Source organism: Biomphalaria glabrata, chromosome 7 (assembly GCF_947242115.1).
Source record: "Biomphalaria glabrata chromosome 7, xgBioGlab47.1, whole genome shotgun sequence".
In the NCBI taxonomy this organism is placed as follows: Eukaryota; Metazoa; Mollusca; class Gastropoda; family Planorbidae; genus Biomphalaria; species Biomphalaria glabrata.
In genome coordinates this window covers 11,009,253-11,032,267 of record NC_074717.1, presented here as the reverse complement: position 1 = coordinate 11,032,267, position 23,015 = coordinate 11,009,253, and the positions used below count along the sequence as shown (strand labels likewise).

At 30.4% G+C, this 23,015-nt stretch overlaps 1 protein-coding gene across 7 annotated transcripts in view; it reads left to right on the top strand.

The window, feature by feature from the left end:
- LOC106056890 (xanthine dehydrogenase/oxidase-like) overlaps nt 1-22,648 on the top strand; it is a 35,051-nt gene extending 12,403 nt beyond the window's left edge. For all 7 annotated transcript variants that reach the window (XM_056035091.1, XM_056035092.1, XM_056035093.1 and 4 more), the window contains 29 exons: nt 472-534; nt 840-984; nt 1,216-1,289; nt 1,461-1,554; nt 2,833-2,909; nt 3,162-3,255; nt 3,396-3,508; nt 4,912-5,093; nt 5,227-5,392; nt 5,791-5,980; nt 6,083-6,255; nt 6,357-6,476; nt 6,848-7,066; nt 8,170-8,233; nt 9,047-9,116; nt 9,305-9,392; nt 9,645-9,731; nt 10,496-10,687; nt 11,168-11,313; nt 12,038-12,119; nt 13,149-13,244; nt 13,717-13,845; nt 14,049-14,117; nt 14,676-14,728; nt 16,118-16,232; nt 17,442-17,528; nt 18,666-18,833; nt 20,401-20,568; nt 21,705-22,648. In XM_056035091.1, the coding sequence (XP_055891066.1) occupies nt 472-534; nt 840-984; nt 1,216-1,289; nt 1,461-1,554; nt 2,833-2,909; nt 3,162-3,255; nt 3,396-3,508; nt 4,912-5,093; nt 5,227-5,392; nt 5,791-5,980; nt 6,083-6,255; nt 6,357-6,476; nt 6,848-7,066; nt 8,170-8,233; nt 9,047-9,116; nt 9,305-9,392; nt 9,645-9,731; nt 10,496-10,687; nt 11,168-11,313; nt 12,038-12,119; nt 13,149-13,244; nt 13,717-13,845; nt 14,049-14,117; nt 14,676-14,728; nt 16,118-16,232; nt 17,442-17,528; nt 18,666-18,833; nt 20,401-20,568; nt 21,705-21,758 (3,378 nt within the window). In that variant the 3' untranslated portion in view covers nt 21,759-22,648. The remainder of the gene's footprint in view (nt 1-471; nt 535-839; nt 985-1,215; nt 1,290-1,460; nt 1,555-2,832; nt 2,910-3,161; nt 3,256-3,395; nt 3,509-4,911; nt 5,094-5,226; nt 5,393-5,790; nt 5,981-6,082; nt 6,256-6,356; nt 6,477-6,847; nt 7,067-8,169; nt 8,234-9,046; nt 9,117-9,304; nt 9,393-9,644; nt 9,732-10,495; nt 10,688-11,167; nt 11,314-12,037; nt 12,120-13,148; nt 13,245-13,716; nt 13,846-14,048; nt 14,118-14,675; nt 14,729-16,117; nt 16,233-17,441; nt 17,529-18,665; nt 18,834-20,400; nt 20,569-21,704) is intronic.
- Nucleotides 22,649-23,015: the final 367 nt, after the last annotated feature.

Genomic DNA, 23,015 nt, shown 5'->3' with positions numbered 1-23,015 from the left:
TCATGCATCTAGTGATGTATGTTAATCAATGATTTAAATTCTGCCAAGTCACTGGTTTACCTGGCTGGCTCAGGCATTTTAACCCATTACATGCTCTGATATCACTAGGGAAGAAGGAGCATTTGTACAAATTAGTCCTAGCAATAGGAATGAGGAATGTGCCTTTATCTTTGTGTCTTTCTGAGTATTTTATTAGATTTTGTTTTTGTATTTGAAGATTATGGTTCAGTGTTTTATGTATTATTGTTACTTTACATTTAAGTTTGGTAAGAACGTAAGGTCAAATCTAACAGACATCTGTCTGACTCCAGGAACTGTCTGAAAAGTGTTCCTAAAATGTCACTTTAATATTCAATAAATTGTAATCTTATAGAAAGGCAAATTTTAAGTAGATTACATTATAGTGAACAAAGTAATTTTTAAATGGCTTTGTAATATTTTAACACAAAAATAAATACCTTTTTTTAACAGGATGACAAACAATTATTAATATATGATCCAACACAAGAACCAATATTTCCTCCAGAACTAAAGGTTTGTTAATTACATTTTAAATTAAGAACTAAAATTAATTTGTCAAGATTGTTAAAAATGTCATATAGCCTTTTATAGCCTTTGCTGTCTGCAAAATAGTTCACTGCTCAGCAGCAAAAAGCTTGCTAGAAGAATATAAGCTGTACTCTTAATATTAACATTTTTCATGAAGTCTTATATTGTATCTAAAAGAATGTAATCAAAATTTTCACAATCCACTTGATTTGATTTACCCAACAAACAAAATTAAATGGACAGCCCCAATAAATCCACATGATTTGCATTATTACAAAATTTTATGACAGATCAACTGCACAAAGTTGGATCAGGAAGTTTTAAAGTATGTGTCTGGGGAAGTTACCTGGCTGTCTCCAGCATCTTTACCAGAACTTTATGAAATACAGAAGGCTCACCCAACTTCTGTACTTGTTAGTGGAAACACAATCATTGGTGAGCTATAATTAGACTGTCAGTTATGAAAATAATTTATGTTACCCATTCCTATTGCTGTGCCTGTAATGGCATGTTAGCATAATTTATGGTTTGTTACATATTTCTTCCAAGCCCATAATTTAACCTTAGAAAACTTTCTTTGAGATGGCAGGTTATTAAACCATAAGATAATGAAAACTTTATTTAAAAAGAAACATTCACTGATCACTTTAACAAAAATCAAAACAGCCATGGACACAAAGTTGAGCAATACCAAGTATCCAGTCCGTGTACATATTTCACGTATCCAAGAACTTAATCAGGTTTGTGAAATAAACTATTTCTTATTAAAATTTTTTACATTCTATAATCATTTTTACCAGACTTATAAAAATGAACTACATTAGAAAATTCTTTCTACAGTAAACATTTAATGTAATGTGTTATCTATACAGTAATATTTATGTAATTGTGTCCTTTACTTACATGCGAAGATAACTGAGACAGACTTTGGAATAAAGATTGGTGCATCATTAAGCATTGCAAAAGTGAATTCATTCTTCAAGATGGCCATAACCAAGTTGCCAGGTAATAAAGTTTGTATAACATTTGAATAAGTTATATTCTCAACCATATGCATTTTATTAAAAATAAAGTAGCTTTGAAAATGCTAAACAAATTCTTTAATTTTTAAAAATTAATAATTAGTCTAAAAATTACCACAGATTCTTCTTATTAAGAAAACATTTCTTGCCGTTTTAGCTCATGAGGAAGTGCTTTTCAGATTGTTGCTTAATTTGTATCAACTTAGTATATTTAACCCTAAGTTTAATGAATTTTACATTTTGTAGTTGGGATTTCCTAATTTTGCAATTAGCAGAGCTTTCTCTGCTCATGCTTGTATCTATTCATATTTATTGTATTATTTATATTTAGTTATAATATTGCCTTTAAGCTCCATGAAAAGTAAAAAAAAAAATTACTCAATGGAGAGGAAAGTATTTAATTTTATTAACAAGGTTTCAGCAAGCTAACTATACCAAGTTGTTCAATGCCACCATTTTGCCAAAGCATATTTTTAAGGTGATATTATTTAATAGTTATGAGCTAAAATTATGGGGGATGATGCAGCTATGAAATAAGTAAAAATTAGAATAAATAACCCATTTGTTAACTAATGAAATCAAACGATAACTGAAAAAAAAACACTATTTAAGAAATGGACTAATAAATGTTATGTACAAGTTATTCCAATCCATTAAGTTTTGAAAGTCCCTTAATTTTTGTAAGCAGTTATTTGGATAAAAAAAAAACATTGATAAATACATTTAGTTAAATAACTGAACTTAAGATGCTTCATGACAGAAGACTAAAAAGCAAAAAACATAAAACACTAAACCATAATTTGCAAATACAAAAACAAAACCTAATAAAATACTTAAAGGAAACATATAGATAAAGGTTTATTTCTTATTCCAAATTCTAGGAATAATTTGTACAAATGCTACAAAGAGCATGGAATGAGTAGCCTGAATCAGCTAGGAAAACCAATGATTTAGCAGTTAGTCTCTAATTAACATCCACAACTAGATTGGCACATGGACAGGACATAATTATCTTCTGTGAAGAAGGAATGTCTGTAATTTTAAGAAATAAATGCTAGTATAAAACTTATATTTATCTATATATCTAAATCCATAAAGATTTTAATGTAATTTTGTTTTAGGTTTAGAATAGATTAGAAATTATTGCCACTTGAACAACTTTAAATTAATTCCTCCTGGGTTCAAACCCTGCCTGCTCCCATCCTGCTAAAGAATTTTTATCTGTAGAAAAAAAAAAAAATTTTTTAACTCGTCTTAACAGAGTACAAGACTAGAATACTTGTTGCATTTGTTGAACTCTTTAAAAGAATTGCCAACCATCAAATAAGATCAGTTGCTGTAAGTGGTGGACATTGTTTAAAGTAAAACTCTTTCAAATGACTTTTCTTGTTCCTTACTTAAACTCTTTATTGATATCTCTCTTTTGTATTTATATACTGATACTATACTAATACTAAATACTATATAAACTAAATTCTTAATGTTCAATGTTTAACTGTTAAAAGGTTAATATTTTGTAACTGAAACAATTATTCTATGTATATTCTTGCCTGCTTTTTTGTACTTGAAATGTGAATCTTTTTTTTTTAGAGCATTGCAGGTAATATAATGTCTGGAACACCAAGTGCTGATATAGCCCCTCTTCTATTAGCAAGTAAGGCAGTGGTAACAGTTCATGAGATAGGTCAGTCATGAGAAACAGTTTTTTAAATTATTTTTTTAAGTTTGGTTCTACAGCATTTAAAAAAATTGTTTATTTTCTTAATAATTTATAGCAGCAGTTAATTGTAATATATTAACTTAATCTAAAATGTAAATTTGCAGATGGAACTAACAGAGATGTAGTTATGGATGATAATTTTTTCATTGGCAACAGAAAAACATGTTTGAAAGACACGGATACCATAATTTGTATTACATTGCCTTTTACTAAGCAGGTAGGAGGTTATAATATATAATTATAAACTCTCTGATAATTCAGTTATTAAGATGTGTAACTTCCTTCAAGGCTAATAGATCCTTATAATCTTAAGTGAAATAAAGTTCTTTTTTTTTCTGCGACCATTGATCTATGAAAATACTATGTGCCCAGCATTATCAACTACACACCTTGACAAAAACTTTCATTCTCTGACTTATAACATACTCATGAACAAGCTGAATAATCAACAACTTTTAAACAAAGGATTTCCAATACTCTGGTTGGACTCAGCAATTTATTTTAAAATAGCTAAGCTGAATAAATCAGATAAATAACAATATACTAACAATAAAATACATAAAAAAAAGATTTATTGCTGTAGGGGTGAACAACTATATAGAAAAAGCAATAAACATACATATATCCCTGCTGGAGGAATTAAAAACAAAGCATGTTTGGGCTATGAGGCCTTCAGTAGCAACAAACAAACAAAAAAGTCAAACAACACAAAATAGGCTTATAGTTAAGATAAGTTGTATTGTAATTTCTATAATAATAAACTAATAATTAAATAGAATATTTTTTTTTAGTGACCAACAATAGAATTCTTATTGATGAACATCATAAGATCTATAGTAGAAGTATTAAAAGTAAGATTTGTAAACACTTAAAGGCAACAAATTAGATTTATATCTATGACAGATCACCAGTTTCTGTGATCATGAGAGAAGAATTAATTCCTTGTTGGCAGATTTAGTTATAGTTTATAATGTACAAATATTTTATCTTAGTTTAAGATACTTACTTTATCTCAAGGCCACGTGGTGGAGGTTCATTAGGTGGTACTGTCGAAAGTGTACAAATTTTGTTTCTTCATCCACACATTTATAGCCTACTATGTTTTAAATGGATGAATATTTACAAGTTAAATAATTTGAATTGTTGATATGTTGTCTAGGTTCTAGGGTTTAAATCTTGACTGTAAATATCTCTTGATTCCTTGCAGTTTTTCTTAGTTACAGCTTGCTGCTCTCTTTAGAAAAAAAAAACTTGTTGTAGACAGAAGATGCCATGCTTAGGTCACTCAGTTTATTTCACAAAAGTGGGATGTGTGGCTGAGAGGCTTAGTATGCTTGAGCCTTGCTTGGCTAGCTATCAAGGAGGCTCGAGATTCGATACCCGACTTAAGCCAGCCAAGTTGTGTTTACTGAGCACCTAAAGACAGCATGGAAAACATTCTCCCAGATAGCCTCTCCCCCACTGCTCCACAAATGACATTGGACCATAGTTCTTTGAGCATGCTTTAAGCATGAAAGTTGCACTATATAAAAGCTATTTAAAAAAAAAATGTCAGTAAAACATAATCTCATAGAAAATTAAAACTCTTGATAATTAGAGAAATATTTGTTATTGCTACAGATTGAATATATTATTGGGTATAAACAAGCTTATCGTAAAGAAAGTGATTCTGCCATCATAAATGCTGGTATGTGGGTGCATCTAACAGAACATAAAACTGTTGCTGATATTCGGCTTGTATTTGGAGGAATGGCTGATAAGGTTGTGTTTGCTAAGAAAACTATGTCAGCCTTGAAAGGAAAGTGAGTCTTTCAGATTGTAGTAATAAAATTTGTTATTCTTTCTTAGTATGCAAACACAGATAACTTAATTAATTACTTTAATTTATGCCAGATTCTTTTTTAGGATAAGATAATCTTCAATTTTTTAACATAGAAAATGGGATGAGTCACTTCTAGAACTGGCATGCTCTCAAGATCTTCTTCCTGCTGACTTGCCATTATCTCCTGGCTCAGTTGGAGGTTTAATTGCCTACAGAAGGACTTTGACTCTCAGCTTCTTCTTCAAGTTTTTCACTACAGTTGGTGACAGGGTTAAACAGGTTAGAAGTCAGCTAGTAGTCATCCAGTCTTTGACTGTAAAATAATTGCATAAAAATAGTTATTATCTCCTTGTGCATTTACATAAATATTGTATATTTTTTAGTATATAGTAACATCTTATTGTTACTATTATTATTATTATCATTGCATTTTTTTTTGCACAAAAATCTATATATTTACAAAAAGTTTAATTTAAACATTAATAATACAAACATGAATAATATTTATCCACACACACAAATGGAATAATTTTCTCTACAGATTAATAGTTTAATAAATATAAACACTGATTTATTCTATGTATTAAATTTATGGAAATGTTTATTATTATTATTAAGTCTTTTCCTGTAACAAAACTTTTTAATATAATTATATTTAAATGTTGGTCTATTTCTAGAATGTTGTTGAAAACCATAAAGAGTTGTCTATAAAACCAGTTAGTATTTATCAGGCAAGTCAGATCTATGACATTACTAGTCCAGGACAAAGTGAGAATGGTGCAGTTGGCCAGCCAATAGTTCACAGGTCTGCCTATAAACAGGCTACTGGGGAGGCTGTATATGTGGATGATGTACCTAAAGTAGAAGGTCAGTAGTACAAAGCACTCATTCACATTCTTCATCGGAAGAGAATTATAAAAGCAAACCAATAAAAAAAAGTTAATTAAATATATCCATTTCTTTTGTTAGGTGAACTGTTTTGTGGCGTTGTCTGTAGTACCAAGGCTAATGCAAAGCTAATACAGATTGATCCATCTAAAGCTTTGGACTTGCCAGGTGTAGTGGACTTTGTGACTTACAAAGATGTCCCCAATGATAACTTTTGGGACTCACCCAAGGACTATGTCTTTGCTGAACAAACGGTATTTATGTATTTACACTACTTGCTGTACATGCAGTAATATAACATTGTGCGTATAGGTTGAAGTTAGTCAGTTTTCTGAAACATATTGTTGTATCTTAGGTTGAACATGAAGGACAAATAATTGGTCTTATATTGGCTGACAGTCTTACACTGGCTCAGAAGGCAGCCAAACTTGTGGAAGTAGTTTATGAGGAACTCCCAGCAGTTGTTACTATACAGGTACACAATTATTTTTATGAATAAATAATTGTAAATAATAGGTATTTAGGCTGTTTGTACAAAAATATTTTGATAAGAAATATCTATTTTTATATTGTCACTTTGATTTTTTATCACAGGCAGGTAAAAAGTGATATGCTGAATAAGAAGCTTTTTTATGTTTTAATTTAATTTCTGATTCAGGAACTGCTAATTTAGAAATACATTTTTTTTATAAAATGTATTTTACAAATACCATTTTCCCTTTGTACAAAAGGAATTTTAGAATATCTTTAAATTTTGTTCACAATGCCAAGTAAATCCTTGTTTTTCTTTTTTTACTTTATGAGCTGTAAATCCCCATATTATTTTTAATCTTGTTTTTATTTTAGGATGCCATCAAAAGAAATTCCATTTTTGAGTCAAGTCTTGTTCTTAAAGATGGAGATGTGGATGAAGGTTTATCCACAGCTGAAAGTTTAGCCAGGGGAGAGTTTCACATGGACTCTCAGCAACATTTTTACCTGGAGCCTCAGGGCTGCATTGTCTACCCTCGTGACTCAGATGAGATTGATATAGTCTGTATGGGCCAAAGCATTGACCTGATTCAGGTATATGTCTCTATAAGTGAAATGTGTAGATGATAAATTATAGCAACTATATTTAGAGCCAGTAATGTTCAATATTTTCATCAGAAAGCATATTTTTGATAAATTGTTCAATAAAAAAATATTTAAAAAAACAACAACAAAAAATCAATGAAAAAAATCTAGAATTATATCCACATTTTGTTTTACTCTTTGTTTAAATATAATAATAATAATATAATAATAATAATCTTTATGGAAATTAGTCTTACAATTTGTGCATTACACCAAACAAAAAACATTATAACTATAAGAAACCAAAGTGTACATTCACACCAAACTCACTCATAATTTACATGTGACAAAGTTTATACAAGATTGTTCTTATTTAATGAAATAATTTAATGTCAGAAATAAGAAATTATATCAGTGGTTCAAAACAAATTATCAAAATTATAACAATCTTTTTATGTCATGTGGTGTGTTAAGTTATGCACATATATAATATTGTTCTCTAATTGAAAGCTTAAGGTGGATTTGTGTATATTTGTTTATTATTATAATCAGGCCCTATTGTCTTTTAAAATATGATTATTATATATCCAAACATTTACACTCTACAATATATACTACAATATATACTGGTAAATACCTGACAATATTATTCAAGTAGAAAATTATGTATTGATACCATGTGGCATCTGGGCTGGATTGTCATTCAGTAGTCTTGATGGTCCCGGGTTCATATGCTGCTATCCCCCATCAACCTTTAGGAGGTTTGGATTAGTAAGTAGATTATCTTCAACTCTAAAGGAACATCCTAAATATATGAAACACTTTTACAAACATTGAAACAAAACATGATTTACAGATTATATATGATATATTTACTAAATTAGAATTTGTAACATATTAAAAGTAATAGAAAAAATGGAATGATTGATCAAGATTACAAACTTAAGTAAAAAGTCTCAAATATTTACATTCTGTTATGAAATTATTTGGCTATTTCCTATGGATCACACGCTATTCATTTTAACATTCCTTCTTGGCCTCTGGCAGGCTACATTATTTTAAATCAGTTGAATTGAGAAAAGGGGATTATCACTTTTCATCAATATTTTTAGGTTGGGGTCTCCAAAGTACTTGGTATACCAGAGAATCAGGTTACAGTTAGAGTGAAGAGAATAGGTGAGTAAGACTGGAGTAAAATTTACAGTGGCAGCTAAATATTAAGTCCTTAAAAATAATCATTTAATTTTCTTATTACAAAATTAAATTTTTAAAAGTTTTAAATCAGGGGTTCTCAACCTGTGGGTCGTGACCCCATTGGGGGTCGATTGACGATTTACCAGGGGTCGCCTAAGACCATCAAAATTGTGGAAAGTTATTGTCTACTCTTCTATTGCTGTATGTGTGAGGGTGGGTGGGGGTTGCAGCAGAGTGGGGGATTGTAAAAAGGGGTCGCTGAGCTTAAAAGGTTGAGAATCGCTGTTTTAAATCAATTCAGTGTTTGTCAATAATGTGGGCACAAAGAGCTGTCGAGGGGGGAGGGGTGGAGTGATGGATTTGTTCTCAAAGACAATCTGTTGTATTGGCATTGTAGATATAAATACATAAATCCATCCATGCAACAAAGTTTGATTCAAAACATTCTTTTGAAAAATACATTTCAATATGTCTTTGCCAATATGATAGTCTATTCATCTATCTTGTATCAGAACAGTCAAATTTCTCCATAATGGTGTATCATCATTCATCAAGCCCATTACACATTGCTAGTGTTACTACCTCAGATGTCTCTCACACTTCCTAATTTAACTTATAGAAACTAGTAACAAAGTAAATGAATTTTTAAACCTCAGAATGCAGGAAAACACTTGAGTCCTCAGACAAGCATTTTTTGGTGTAGGGGGTGTCATTAGTAAAACTTGAGTCTATCAATTTAAATCTATTCTAATTTCACATACATTGATTTCCACACTATTTTTTTTAACACAAAAGGTGGTGGATTTGGTGGGAAAGTTATCCGCCATGCTTGTGTTGTCCTTCCTGCTGCAGTTGCTGCTCACAAGTAAACATTTTTCTTACATTGTTTGTAATGTGATTGTGATACATACTAATTCATTTGGTTAAGCCCTTAATCTGTGGAATGATTGTATGTGGTATTGACTTTTTGTTTATACATTTTTTTATATTAAATATGGCCCGTTTGGTAAGAAATGTAGCTTTTTAAATCTTATTTCATCTTAATTTTATCAGAACTGGTCGCCCTGTTCGTTTAGTTCTAGAGAGAGATCATGACATGAAGCTAATAGGCTCAAGGCGTGCAATGTGGGCTCAGTATCAGGTAGCAGGAAAAATTAATTTCACCAGTGGTGTAGTTGTATTTCATTAATAGGCTTTTATTTAAAATATTATAGATATTGTTACATACTAAAGATTACTATATGTAAAATTAGATATTGCGTACATATTTAATAAATTTTGGAATTAAATTGAAGAATACATTTCTTAACTAACTTTAAGAATTGTACATGATAAAATATTAATGGCTATTGGTAAAGTTTTATTTTTTTAATACTTTTAATTTGTAAATTAGGTTGGTTTCACAAAAAATGGTAAAGTGACAGCCTTGAAGATGACAATTTATTTAAATTGTGGTGCAACTTTTGGCTACTCCTCAACTGTAAGTTACATTTAATGTTTATTTTCTACATTGCGTCCTTTGTCTTTTAAATGTAATGATTATATAACAAGGGCTGTTGCTGCCATTTGTGGGGAGTCAGTTACTCTGAGATAATTTGGCTGTCAAATAATTGGTTTTGATTTCAAAGTTTATTTTTTCTAGAACTTTTTGATTACACAAAGTCTTATAATTTGACATTTGTTGTTCAAAGTAATGACATCATAAATAATATTTTGCTACAGAAACTAGTAACATTACAACAACAGCACTATGATGAACATTTTGGTTACTAGCTGTAAAACCATTTTAAAGCTTAATTGATACATGGTACATGCCTATTTCCGAATTCCTTCTTCTTTCATACTATTGTCTCTGGCTTAGATAATTATTGATTGGGATAGTAGTGTTGACAGATCCACTATTTGTGTCCTGGTCAGAGGTTGTCCTTATTTCACCAGATGGAGCACTTGAACACATTTTTTTTGTAGCATATGGAATAAGAAATGAGCTATATTTTTGTATGTTTTTTAGTATTTTCTTAGTTGATCCCTGGCGTATTAGAGCTAAGCTAAAAACTTTTCAAGTATATTTTAAGCTTTCATTAATTGTGCTTCTTAAATTGTATTTATTCTGCTTTATGTATTTTTGGGGATTTTGTCTTTTTCCTTGACTTATCAATAACCATCTGATGTCCTTGATATACCAACAAGAACCCTTCAAAAATTAAATAATATTTGCATGTAACTATTGATATTAACACACAGTGTGCAGAAAGAATTCTTCTGTTTCTGGGAAGCAATTGTAAAATACCTAACCTCCAAGTCGATACTGTCCTATGCAAGACGAATATTGCAACCACTACACCCTTCCGTGGATTTGGCAACCCACAAGCTATTAGCTTATTGGAAAACATTTTGGATCATGTTGCTGTGGAGTTGGGAATAGAGCCTGAAGTTGTGAGTTTGAAACAAAATATTTTTGCTTTTTTTAATTTCATGAATGACACAATATTAGATACCAGTACCATGCTGCTTTTCAACTTATTATTTTTAAATAAATATTTAAATTTCTTTTTTTAAATAGTTTTTTGTAGTTATAATTATTTTAGTGGTACTATTTTTTTATATTGTCAGAAATAATTGCTGAATACTAGTATATAAGAAAAGAGGACAAAAGCTTGATTTGATTTTTTAAAAATCAACAGCTGTGGTCATTCTATAGGGTCTATATTATGTTTTTGATTTTTCAGGTTTTCTATTTCTAACACAAGGCAACTTTAATACATAAGTTAGCTTGTCCTATTTCTTTTGTATTAAACACAGCAATTAGAAAACCTTTTATTAAAAAAAAATTTCTGAAGCTTGTTTTAATTCCTATCAATGATCAGGCAGTTAATTGGTATAACTTTATTCTTAAGAAGCTTTGCATTAACACAGGTACGTAAACAAAATCTGTACAATCAAGGGGATACAACTGCATTTGGTCAGCTGATAGAACAGTGTTCTCTACAAGATTGTTGGACTGAATGTCAAAAACTGAGTCAGTACAATACCAGGAAACAAGAAGTGGAAGAGTTCAACAGGTATTGTGTTTATTTATGCCATGATGAAAGATGCATTAGTAGAACTAATTGCAAATTGTGTATTGGCTAGTAAAAATGTTTTTAGTATTTCAGCACTATTATAAGTTTTGAAACAAGTGTATTTTGAGAGGTCCGGTCTATGTTTCATATTTTTACCTAGTTATAAAACTGCATTTTAGCTTCTTGTGCTGTTTTTTATCATTCTATATATTCTGCAATCATCTACTAATGATCTAATTTTTGTTCCTAAATTAATTGTTTATCTATATCTACTATGTTTTTGACTTAGTTTATAAATAAAGCAATATGTCCTTCTTGTTAGTTAAGAAAATATCTAATGTGTTGTTTAATCTAGTTTTTTTTTATATTATAATTTGATCTAAACTTAAATTGTGTACTATTTCTAAAAATAGCTCATTTTTATCCTTAAGGTTTTGATGTTTGTCTATATTTCATATCTATGTATTGACCATATCATGTCATGTTGCATATTTGTTGCCAAATGCATAATGTACATATTCATATGAAGGCAAAGTGCTGGCATCACATTGAATGCCCTTTTTTTTTTTGGTGCTTATTTTACAGATGTTACTTTTATTATTAGATCTAGGTCCTGGGTTTTTATTCTATATACCCAGTTATCAATATTAAAAGTAAAAAATGTTTATTTTGACTTTAATTGTAAAAATTTCCATTTGTAAAAAAAATGTCCTTTATTTTGTAGATGCAATCGATGGAAGAAACGTGGCCTATCTATTGCACCTACAGCCCATGGAATAGGCTTTTCTTACCCAGTTCTCAATAAGGTAGAGCAAAAAAAAAAAAAAATTTATTGTAGTGATTAAAGCATAAATCTTTCTTTGCTGGTTGTAGACTTTGAAAGAAGGGGGAAAGAGGTTTAAGATTCTAACCCCTGGCCATTGTGTTAATAGTTTAAATAGCTATTCCCTTGGTAAGCCAGTGAAGCTTTAATAGCTTCATCATAGATTTGTAAAATAAAAGATGCTTTAGTAAGATGAAAAGGTCATATGAGCCATCTAATAATATTTAAAAAATCATATGAGCCTTGTATAATAATCAAATAATTTGAATTAAGGTGATAATGACTTGTCTCAAAATCTGTATGACATTCAAAGAATTTAGTAGTACCAGGAAAAAGGAAGAGAAGAATGCAAAAGAAAAGAAATATCAAAAACTTAGTTAATTCATAGGCATATTTATAACAGCTTATGTCTAACATATTAAAATTGTTTTTGCCTAAGTTTGAGGTAAATGCTAAAAATTTGAATCTCTTGTTTGTTAAATCAGTGTTAAATCACATTTAATCACTGGTTCTGCAATTTGATAAATTTAGAATTTTCAGGTATACATAGAAAAATTATGCAGTATCCAACTAGATATTATTTGCTGAATAGTATTTGGGCCCACTAATTATCAATTATATTTTAACAAAACATTTTAAGTAAAGCTTAACAAAAGAAAATAGGGATATTTCTTTTCAATGCGATCAGATATATCTTATATTTGCTGATAAGAGGGCTGAAAATATTGAGGTCACTTTCTGTAGACCCATGTTTGTCATCTCAAATAGAAAACAGGATTTAGCCCTTAGTTATTTTTTAAATCTGATATTCTAGACCTACTGTGTTGGTCCATGAAGTTTGATATGTAATAAAGTTTGTCTTAAAATTTCTTTTTGAATTTTTTAAAATCAAAGCATTAGCTGTTATTTAAATAAAAAGAAATTATAGGGTTTAAATGTTTTGATTTTACAGTTTTTACAGTTTATATTGATCAGTTATCATTAAAAAAAATTTTTTGAAATTTTATCATAGGGAAGCGCATTGGTGAACATTTTTAAGGATGGATCTGTGGTATTGATCATGGGAGGAGTTGAAGTAGGTCAAGGACTTTCAACTAAAATGATCCAGGTTTGATAACACAATATGTAAAACTATAATTTTATAAAACTGACAAATATTTAACAAATAGTGCAGAGTTCTTATTTTTACCTTTTTTTAAAGGATAATCATGGGCTTTGACAACTCTCTACCACTTCTTTCAGTCAAAAGCTATCTATACTTTATGGTATTGTGGATATTGCTCCTAATTTGCTCTCATACTTGAACTCACTAAGTTTCATTCAGCTTTAATTTTGAAGGGTCATTTCTTACAGCTCATTTAGTTGTTTAAATAATTATTTTATAACAATGTAAAAATGCATATTGTCGGCCTACAATGAACAATCTATGATTTATTGCTTGTTATGTGAAAACAGGCTTAAAAACTTAAAGTTTTAATAAAGTAATTATATTAATTGTTTCTCTCCATTATCTGTACATTTTTTTTTCATGATTGATTAAGGGCTTTACTAATTGAATTCTTTTTTTTTTATAATACAAGGTGGTAAGTCAGGTTCTAGACATCCCTGTTGACTATATCAAAATAGCTGAGACTAGAACCGATGTTGTGCCAAATACACCCCCCACTGCTGCTAGCATGACATCTGATTTAGTGGGAATGGCAGTTGTTGTAAGTTGTACAGTTAAATATGTTCAAATACTGTATAGGTTTTGAAAAAAAATTGATATATATATATATTAAAACCATAATGCACTGATATTCTTTAAAATTCAATATAAAGGGACTATTATCTTATAGGGGCTATTTATAGTAATTAGTAAATGCTTTAAAATATATAGCTTTTAACTAAAGGTCTTTTAATTTAATATTAGGATGCCTGTCAGCAACTCTGTGAGAAACTAAAAAACTACAGAACTCCAAATAAACCATGGACGACTGTGGTAGGTTATTCTTACCTTTTAAATACTTTTATAAACATATTTTAATTAATCTTACTTGCTATGGTTCATAACTTTGCTCCTTGCAGTGATCTACTAAAGTTATTAGCTAAGCATAAAATTTGATGGTGACATGGTGAAACCCTTACTTCTGTCTTAACCCAATAACTCCCATTGTGATAGAAAGTATATTCTTTTTTAAACTACAAACGAATATTGTGCTAATTTTTTTTTATATCTTTAAGGACATCTCTCTTTACTTAAACTGTAAATAGAAGCTATTAGATCTTTATCATGAGAATATCCTAAAATTTGTACATGAAAATTGTAATATAGTTATCTAAATTAGGCTAAATAAAAAGGAATTCATCACCTGGAATGTTTTTCTACTGAAACATTTTCATATTTAAATTCTAAAATAGTCAGCAAATTAAACATTTTCCTCAGAGTTCAATAGCTATACAAATGACATTAATTAAACTTATGTACAGTTGAACAAAATAAATATATTCGAAACTTATGAATATTTGTTTGATATAATTACATTTTATTTTCATATAGATTGGTGAAGCCATTGGAAAAAGAGAAAGTTTATCAGCATTTGGCTACTACAAGTCAGTTAACATTTAAAGTATTATCACTTAAATTTTTTAAAATATATTTTACCAGTAAAGTGCAAAATGCAGGCATTCTATAGAATGCCGAGGAAAATGCTAGAATGACTAGATCTATATCAGGAAAAGTAGAAAATGTCTTATTTAGAAAAATATTACAAATGAAATATAAATGAATGAGGGGGAAAAACACAAAATGAACAACAGGATTTCTTGAGATTAAATTTTAATTTTCAAATAATCAAATATTTTTTTAAATTAGTGAATCATATTTTAAAATAGTAATAAACATTAGTAAATATAATTTTGTTTACTTTCTTCTAATTAAAATGAGAAATTAAAAGATGCAGAACCATTTTGCGTAATGTGCAGGGAAAACTGTCTACAAACAACAGCAGTAGAGGATCAGAGTAATTCATGATATTCTTGAAGAGTGATCATTATTTTAAAATATTTTCATTAGTTTCTTCTTAAAATGCAAATGTTAAAAACAATATTAAAATATTCCAATCATTTGTCTTAGTTTATAGAATGAAATGTTAAGTAAAAAATCTTTTTATCTACATAACACTTAAAGTCAATTAGATCATCCTGACAGCAAGAATTATTTAAATGAGAAAACATCTTATTATAATTATTTTAAACAGCATTTCTTTTTACTAACATAGACCACAGAGCTGATTGTTAAGTTCAAATTGAAGATAAGAAAGCTATTGTCTAAGCTATTTTTTTAATACCAAAATCTCTGTAAATATATCAGAAAAAAAAATGAATTGCACTGAAACCTTGCTTAACATGATAAATTAACTTGTGTGTTCCATGATTATCACAACAACATGTTTGATACAGCTTAAACATCAAGATCTAGTCAAGTGGTTCCTTCTTAGTAGTCATATTTTCTTTCATCTTTCATACAACACAATATGAATCATTTTTAGTATCAACAATTTACCTAGCATTATTATGACCTTTATTGTATGACATAAACATGTGGAGAACATACAGATAAAGAGACACAGTTGCTTATATATTTTGTTAACTAAAAAGATAAAAAATTCTAAATTTTAATGTCTTTTCTCAGTCCGCATGGCAGGGGAGACACAGTTCAGTGACTAAAAGTGTAATGATGAAATCTTGGTATCTGTAAACAATAACCATGATTAACAGGGGAGATTTTCTTTCAGGGGATGCTAGACACTTTTGTTTCTGTTTGCCTTCATTTTCTCCAGGAAAGGGAGATGATCCTAGAGTCAATAAAAAAACTACTAACTATTAAAGGGCATGTTGTGTTCTATTTTAGTTAATGCCATATTTTTGTATTCGAATCTGATTGCTGTGGTAATTAGTATAGGTTACTTTAAATTATTTGTTTCTATTTTTTGTCATCAGGCCAGATTGCTGTGGAATGGATTGGACCAAAAAAGTTAATTCTCCATTTATGTACTTCACATATGGTGTTGGTTGTTCTGTGGTGGAGATTGACTGTTTGACTGGAGACCATCAGGTGAGGCATTAGATCAAAGTTCAGTTTTTAATAAGCTATATGTGTACTGTATGACATCTTGTTATTGGTGAAACAAAAAAAAAAATATTTTGAAGACTTATTCTTTTCTTAGTACAGACAATAACAGAAATTAAGGTAAGAACAGCAGCAGGTAACAACACACTCCTCACCACATGCATCAAAAATTAAACAATATCAAGGAAAACAAAGAAAACTATCTACAAAAGTATCAGAAGACTAGTAGTCTTGAGACCTGGACTCAGACAATACAACAAAAAATTTGTTAAATATTTGGGAAAGCAGAATATTAGGAAAAATTATGGAGCTATACAAGATGAAACTGGATGGCCACTAAACAGGAGATATATCAATTTTTATGAATTCCTATCTAAAGTGACAGAAACAAAAGAGAACAGATTATATTTGAGCAGGTCAACTTGAAAGAATGTCATAAAATAGATGGCAAAAATAGTATACAAGCAAAAACCTTAAGGCAAGCAACCACAGATAAGATGGCTTGTTCATGTAGAGGCATATTTACAACAATAGATTGGATTTGGAGCTGAAAATCTGAGGAGAGATCTGTTGTCTAAAGGTCTGTTGTGAATCTTACTAACATATGGACTGAATATATATTTTTTTGGTTTGATTGGGGCTTTTTATTGCCAAGAATTGGCTCTACAGGCATCTTTGTGTACTAGAAATTTATGGTATTGTGCTATCTTCAATCATTTAGGAGGACCTTCAGTGTTTTATTACTATTTACTATTACCATTACTTTTTTAAGACTTAAATTGTAACTTTGATTGTGTCTTTATATTACAAACAAAAGACAGCTTTATAGTGTTGTGTACTAGTTTAGTTAGAGAGTATGTTAGGTTTGCAGATAACTATATCAGTAAAAGTTGTGACATAGTAAGACCGACTAATGACATAACAGAATAGGTGAACCAAGAAGAACAATATGGCAATAGCTTAGAAGAATGATTAGTATTAGAGATACATAAGTAGCGATGGATAAGAAGACTAAGAAGATGAGACAGATCTCCCAGTTATTAATAAATGCATCATTTACAGCAGTAGAAAGTCTTGATCAAGTTAATATTGTTTACTATAATGTTCTTTGGCTAATGTGGAATAGTTAATGAAATAGCAGTGAAACTGCACAAGATACTAGCAGAACAATAGTGTCTATTATATTCTCCTCAGGTTCTCTCTACAGACATTGTCATGGATGTGGGTCACAGTTTGAATCCAGCTATTGATGTTGGTCAGATTGAAGGAGCTTTTATGCAGGTTTGTGAACATGCAATTTTTAAAAATATATATTAAAAAAAGCTTTTTATTCTGAATATCACCAACTTTTAAGAAACACATTATGTTACAAAAGAAAGGTAACAGATGATGTTCACATTAATTATAGTTTATTAATTATATTTAAAATGCTTTTATTTAATTTTTAGAGATTCTTTTTAAGGATAATGAAAAATTTGGCTATGGAAAGTTTTGCATAAAAGGCTATTGAAACTGTACACATTCAAAAGAACATTAGCATCTGTTTGAGAAAAAGTGAATAGCCTAGTGGCCTTACTACTTTCCCTTTGTTACTCTGTAATTACTTGTGTTCTTGCATGCTTTAATTTAGTAATAAAAAGAAAAACAATAGTGACAAAAAATAAGCACAATCATTTGAAAGTGGAAAAAAAGAAGAAATCTTTATATATGCTATACAATTTGTAAAGCTTTTAAATAAATTAAACTGTTTTATTTTTAATGCTGTTAAAAACTTTATTTCACCTTGTGGGCCCTAATACTGTATCCCCCATCTAATTATTCCCATCTAATTATCCCGACCCTATAAATAAAAACGTGGAGGCAAATGTTCTGGAGGTAAACATTTTCATTTCCTGTGAACTCAATGACGGCCGCAGAATCCAATCCTCGCTTTAAAAAGCTTTTCACACACACAGCATGGGCAAGTTGGGTCCAATGCAGACAAGTCTGCCTTCCCCACTCAGCCCCCTGTTAGCTCTGTGCTTTTTCATCCTGGCCGCCGCACTCCCTGCCTTGCATCTTGAGACTCTGACACCCATGATCACAAAGAGCAACCGAGAGCTGTGAATGCCTACACCACATTCCCCCGACAGAGCTTCTAAAGGTGTCCCTGCATTACCTGCAAAGACCCCCCAGAGTGACGCACACACATAGCAGCTCTCCCAAAAATATGTTGCCCAGCAATATATATATATATATATATATATAATTACTCTGATTCCCTCCCCAGCCCATTCTGGATCTGCTTTTGATTTCAATCTATATAATTTGTTTGTTCTTCATATTTGATCCTCACCTCAAAACTTTGATTCTTATATTTCTTCTTCATCACTAGTTGTCATAAAAAAATAAACAAATATAGCTCTATATTTACTCTAGGGTTATGGACTGTGGTGTCTGGAACAAGTGAAAATGACCAGTCAGGGGAAACTACTCTCAAATGGACCAGGAAATTACAAAGTTCCTTCTCTCTCTACAATCCCTCAAAGTTTCAATATCTCACTGTTAAAAACTGCTGGCAATCCAAAAGCTGTTTATTCTTCTAAAGTAAGATCAGAGCAACATTTGTTTTACAACTTGTAATTTAAATACTGTCAACTACTAGACTGAATATATTTTTGTATTGGGTTTATTGGATGTTTCAATTTATAGTCCATTAATAATGTGAACAGCATGATTAACTTTTCCCAATACGCAAGCACACCAAATGTTACATTTTTCTATGCACCATGATCCTGATCAGTCTTGAAAAAAAAAAGGAGACACTGCAAGAATAACAAGTAGATTCAGATAACACAGACTAAAAATGAAAAATACCTAGGTGTTATAATAAATGAAAAACTGTCAAGGAATCCCCATATTGATGAAACTATCAAAAGATCAAACAAAGCATTAGGGTTTATTAAAAGAAATTTCTATAAATCAAATAAGAACCTAAAATTTAAATGTTATTTAACCTTGGTAAGGCCAAAATGGAATATGCATCCTCTTTTGGGACCCCTCAACTCAAGAAAACATTAAGAAACTGGAACAGACACAAAATAGAGCAGTGAGATTTATAACTAACGAATATTCACATTTGACTCAAGTAACACCTTTAGTAAAATCACTAAATTTAGAAAGCTTTCAGGACAGAAGACTCAAAAGTAAAGTAGCAATTATACATAAAACACTGAACCATAATCTTCAAATAAAAAAAAAATCTAATAAAGTACTCAGAAAGACACAAAGATAAAGGCACATTCCTCGTTCCATATGCTAGGCCAAATTTGTACAAATACTCCTTCTTCCCTAGTGCTATTAGAGCATGGAATGGGTTGCCTGAGCTAGCCAGGAAAACAATTAATCACTTGATAAAACACAGAAACTTTAATAAACTTTACGGCACATATCACATGCTGGTCTCTCTCCTTTCTTACAACTAACATACTTCCGGTCATTCGCGCATTTGTAAAAATAGATTATACATACATACATACATTCATCCATGACAATCTGTAATAAGAGATAATATAAATAAGATTTTCAAGCCATTGTGCTATTATAATTTGAGGTCTTGAGATTCTTTTCCTAGTTAACTGATATGAACTTGAATGATGTTGTTACTATGATATTATTAAATGATGTTGTTGTTACTATGATATTTTAAATAAATCCAGATTTAATGACTTGATCAACACAACTTTAGCTTAATGCAGAGAACAACAACAAAAAAGAACATTTGTAGAGTTGGTGGCTTTTTCTAAATTGCTTTTGTATAGGGCCAAAGCAAGCTCTGGTCCAATAGCTTTTTTGGACCTGTGGGGAGAAGGTTTTAATGTTGCCTTTAAGCACTCAGCAAGCCCAATTCAGCTTTAATCAGGATTCATCCTCAAGCCCCCTTGATATATAGCCAAGCAGGTTTAGCTACTCAGCCACAGATCCCTCTCTTTCATACTGAAAGTTCAAGTATTTAAACATGTTGATGAAAAATAAAGGTGGAATAAACTTTACACTAAATATTACCTTAAACTAAAATATATCCTTATCTCAATAACAATTATATACGTAACTAAGAAATATTAATAATTTTTGCAGATGACCCTTACCATTACTTTCACTATTTTATTTTTAGGCCATAGGGGAACCATCTCTCTGCCTTGCCATTTCTGTTTTCATGGCTATTAAGGCAGCCATCAGGGCTGCCCGCTTAGAATCTGGTTATACTGGCCACTTTACATTGGATTCTCCTGCTACACCTGACAGAGTACGCATGGCTTGTTTGGACAGATTTACAGAACAGGTGGGAAAATTTTGAATTATACATAATCAGCCATAAAATAATAATAATCATAATAATAATGGCAATGTCTTCAGTTCCAAAGATTAGATGAGTGTTTCACATGACTATGCCAACCCAGTTGCGACCTGCATATTTTTCCACATCTTGTACAATTGAAATGAGTATTTTTGCTAATGGCTCACAAAGCAATACAGAAGTGATGTCTTGCAAGAAGCCGATTACTTGTTCTCCCCCCCTTCTTTTTTTTTTGCCGCCAAATTTACGTGGGGTAACTCTAGTTTGACTTGCAGAAATAAAAGAGTGATCTTTCCATTACTTCTTGGTGTCCAAACTGTTGAGCAATGAAGAGAATTATATATATATATATATATATATATAGATTAAAGTTTTCTTATAAATTATTAGTAAGTTCTTTTTATGCATATTAAGAAGCCACAATAAGAAATGCAGCCCTAACATCCGATTGTATTCCTTAATTTTTTGCTTATTTTCATAAAATTCACATAAGTTTAAATCATCTATGAAAACTCTTTTAATATTTAAAAAATCAGAAAACATATATATCATATCCTATATCCCTGTAATAATAATTATGCTTTTCAAATAGTTTAGAGGACAGCAGTCATCACCATGCAAAAGTGCTTATCATCATTTAGTTACATTCTTTATTTCATTTGTTAGTGCATAATTGTGTGCACTGGTCTAGATTCCATGTTTAAAATTTAAATAACAGTACAATTGTTATTCTATTATAGTGGAAACCATTAGTTGGTGTATGTTTAATTACCTTATATTCAATTCAACAATGGCTAACTAACACAAACACTAGCAGAGTGGATGGGTGCCTGTTCATGCGGTTTGCGGGCTGGACAGTTGTTCGGATATATTAATAGTCCTAGGTTCAAACCCTGCCCAATCCCATCCGCCATCATTATGCAGGAGCTTTGGACTGGGAAGAAAATTATCTTCAACTCTAGGAACATCCGGAACATGTAAAACTTTTTCTAACATTTTTATAGAGAGTTGAATTAAAAATTGCAAAAATACTACCCACTGGCACTAAATTAATCACACATTTTCTCTAGCCTATATTTACAAATAATTAATTTTATCCTTATTAATATTTCATTCTACAGTTTCTACTGGATGATCAACAAGACAAAATACAACCTTATTTTGTTCGTCTCTAAGATGCAGAGTTGCTCAGTTGTGTGAAAAAAATGGCTACTTTTGATCTTCTAAAAGTATAACCTTTTGATTATGAAATTAAATATGCATAGTGTATAATGAAGTAATTTAGTCCTTCTTTTGTAATTAGTATTAATATATATGTACATACTTTATTCATTGAAATAACAAATGCAGCAACATGTATTAACATTATGTCACAATTGCCTAACAACAAACATGAGATTTTCTGTGAGTTTTCAGAAGTTGAAAGAGAATTTATCAAATATAAGAAATTTTCGGAAGGGGGGGGGGGCAACATTGTCACTTCATGATACCTTGTAGGCATACCAGACAACACAATCTTTTTCCCTCCTCTGAAATATTACAAATATTTAAATAAATTCACATCATCTGGGAAGATGAGTAGGTCAACAATAAACAAGTCCACAATCATAATGTTGAGACCACAATAATAAGGTTGAAGTCCACAATCATAAGGTTGAGACAAAAATCATAAGGTTGGGAAAATGGAAAATCCAAAATGTTTTTTTTTAAATAATAACACAGACATGATATGGAATTATGGACCAGCAAAACATTAGATTGATCTACAATATGTTGCAGACATCTTTATAAACTTGCGAGCAAACATTTATACAAAAAACAAGAGAATTAGCCTTTAGTCTTAGTTTTGGAATGATAACTACAAAAAAATAAAACAAATTAATCCCTGACACCAATGTAAAATGTGCTAACATATAAAAAAAAAAAAAAGAAAAAATATCTAATTTTAGATTGCACTTTGTTCATTACCTATTAAGAAGCACTGATACAATGTATTTTAGTTGCAAATTGTAAAATATTCATTTATCTGTTCTTTTAAATAAAGTTCCCAAACTTACTACTAAAACTTTGTGATTCTAGTCTTGTTATGTTTGAAAATTGACATTTGTCTTAGAACTTGTCTTAAAGCAGTTAATGAAGTATCACATTATTAGAAGTTGTAGTACAACTGTCAAATTTAGAGTGCAAAAAGTCATTGTAGTTTAACTAGAGTTGATAATTTGTTTTAGTCTGCGACTGAATTATTGGTTCAAGATACTTAAACTAAATGTTAAGTGCTAACAGAGATCTAGCAGTCACTAATATAAAATAACAAAATATGGTAAGAATGGGATGAAAGTAGTGTCAAATATTAAGTCAAATGACAAATGATGCCCCTCTGCAGTAGCTTTTTTTTTTTAAATACCTTCTGTGTTGAGTGATTCCCAAAGTGG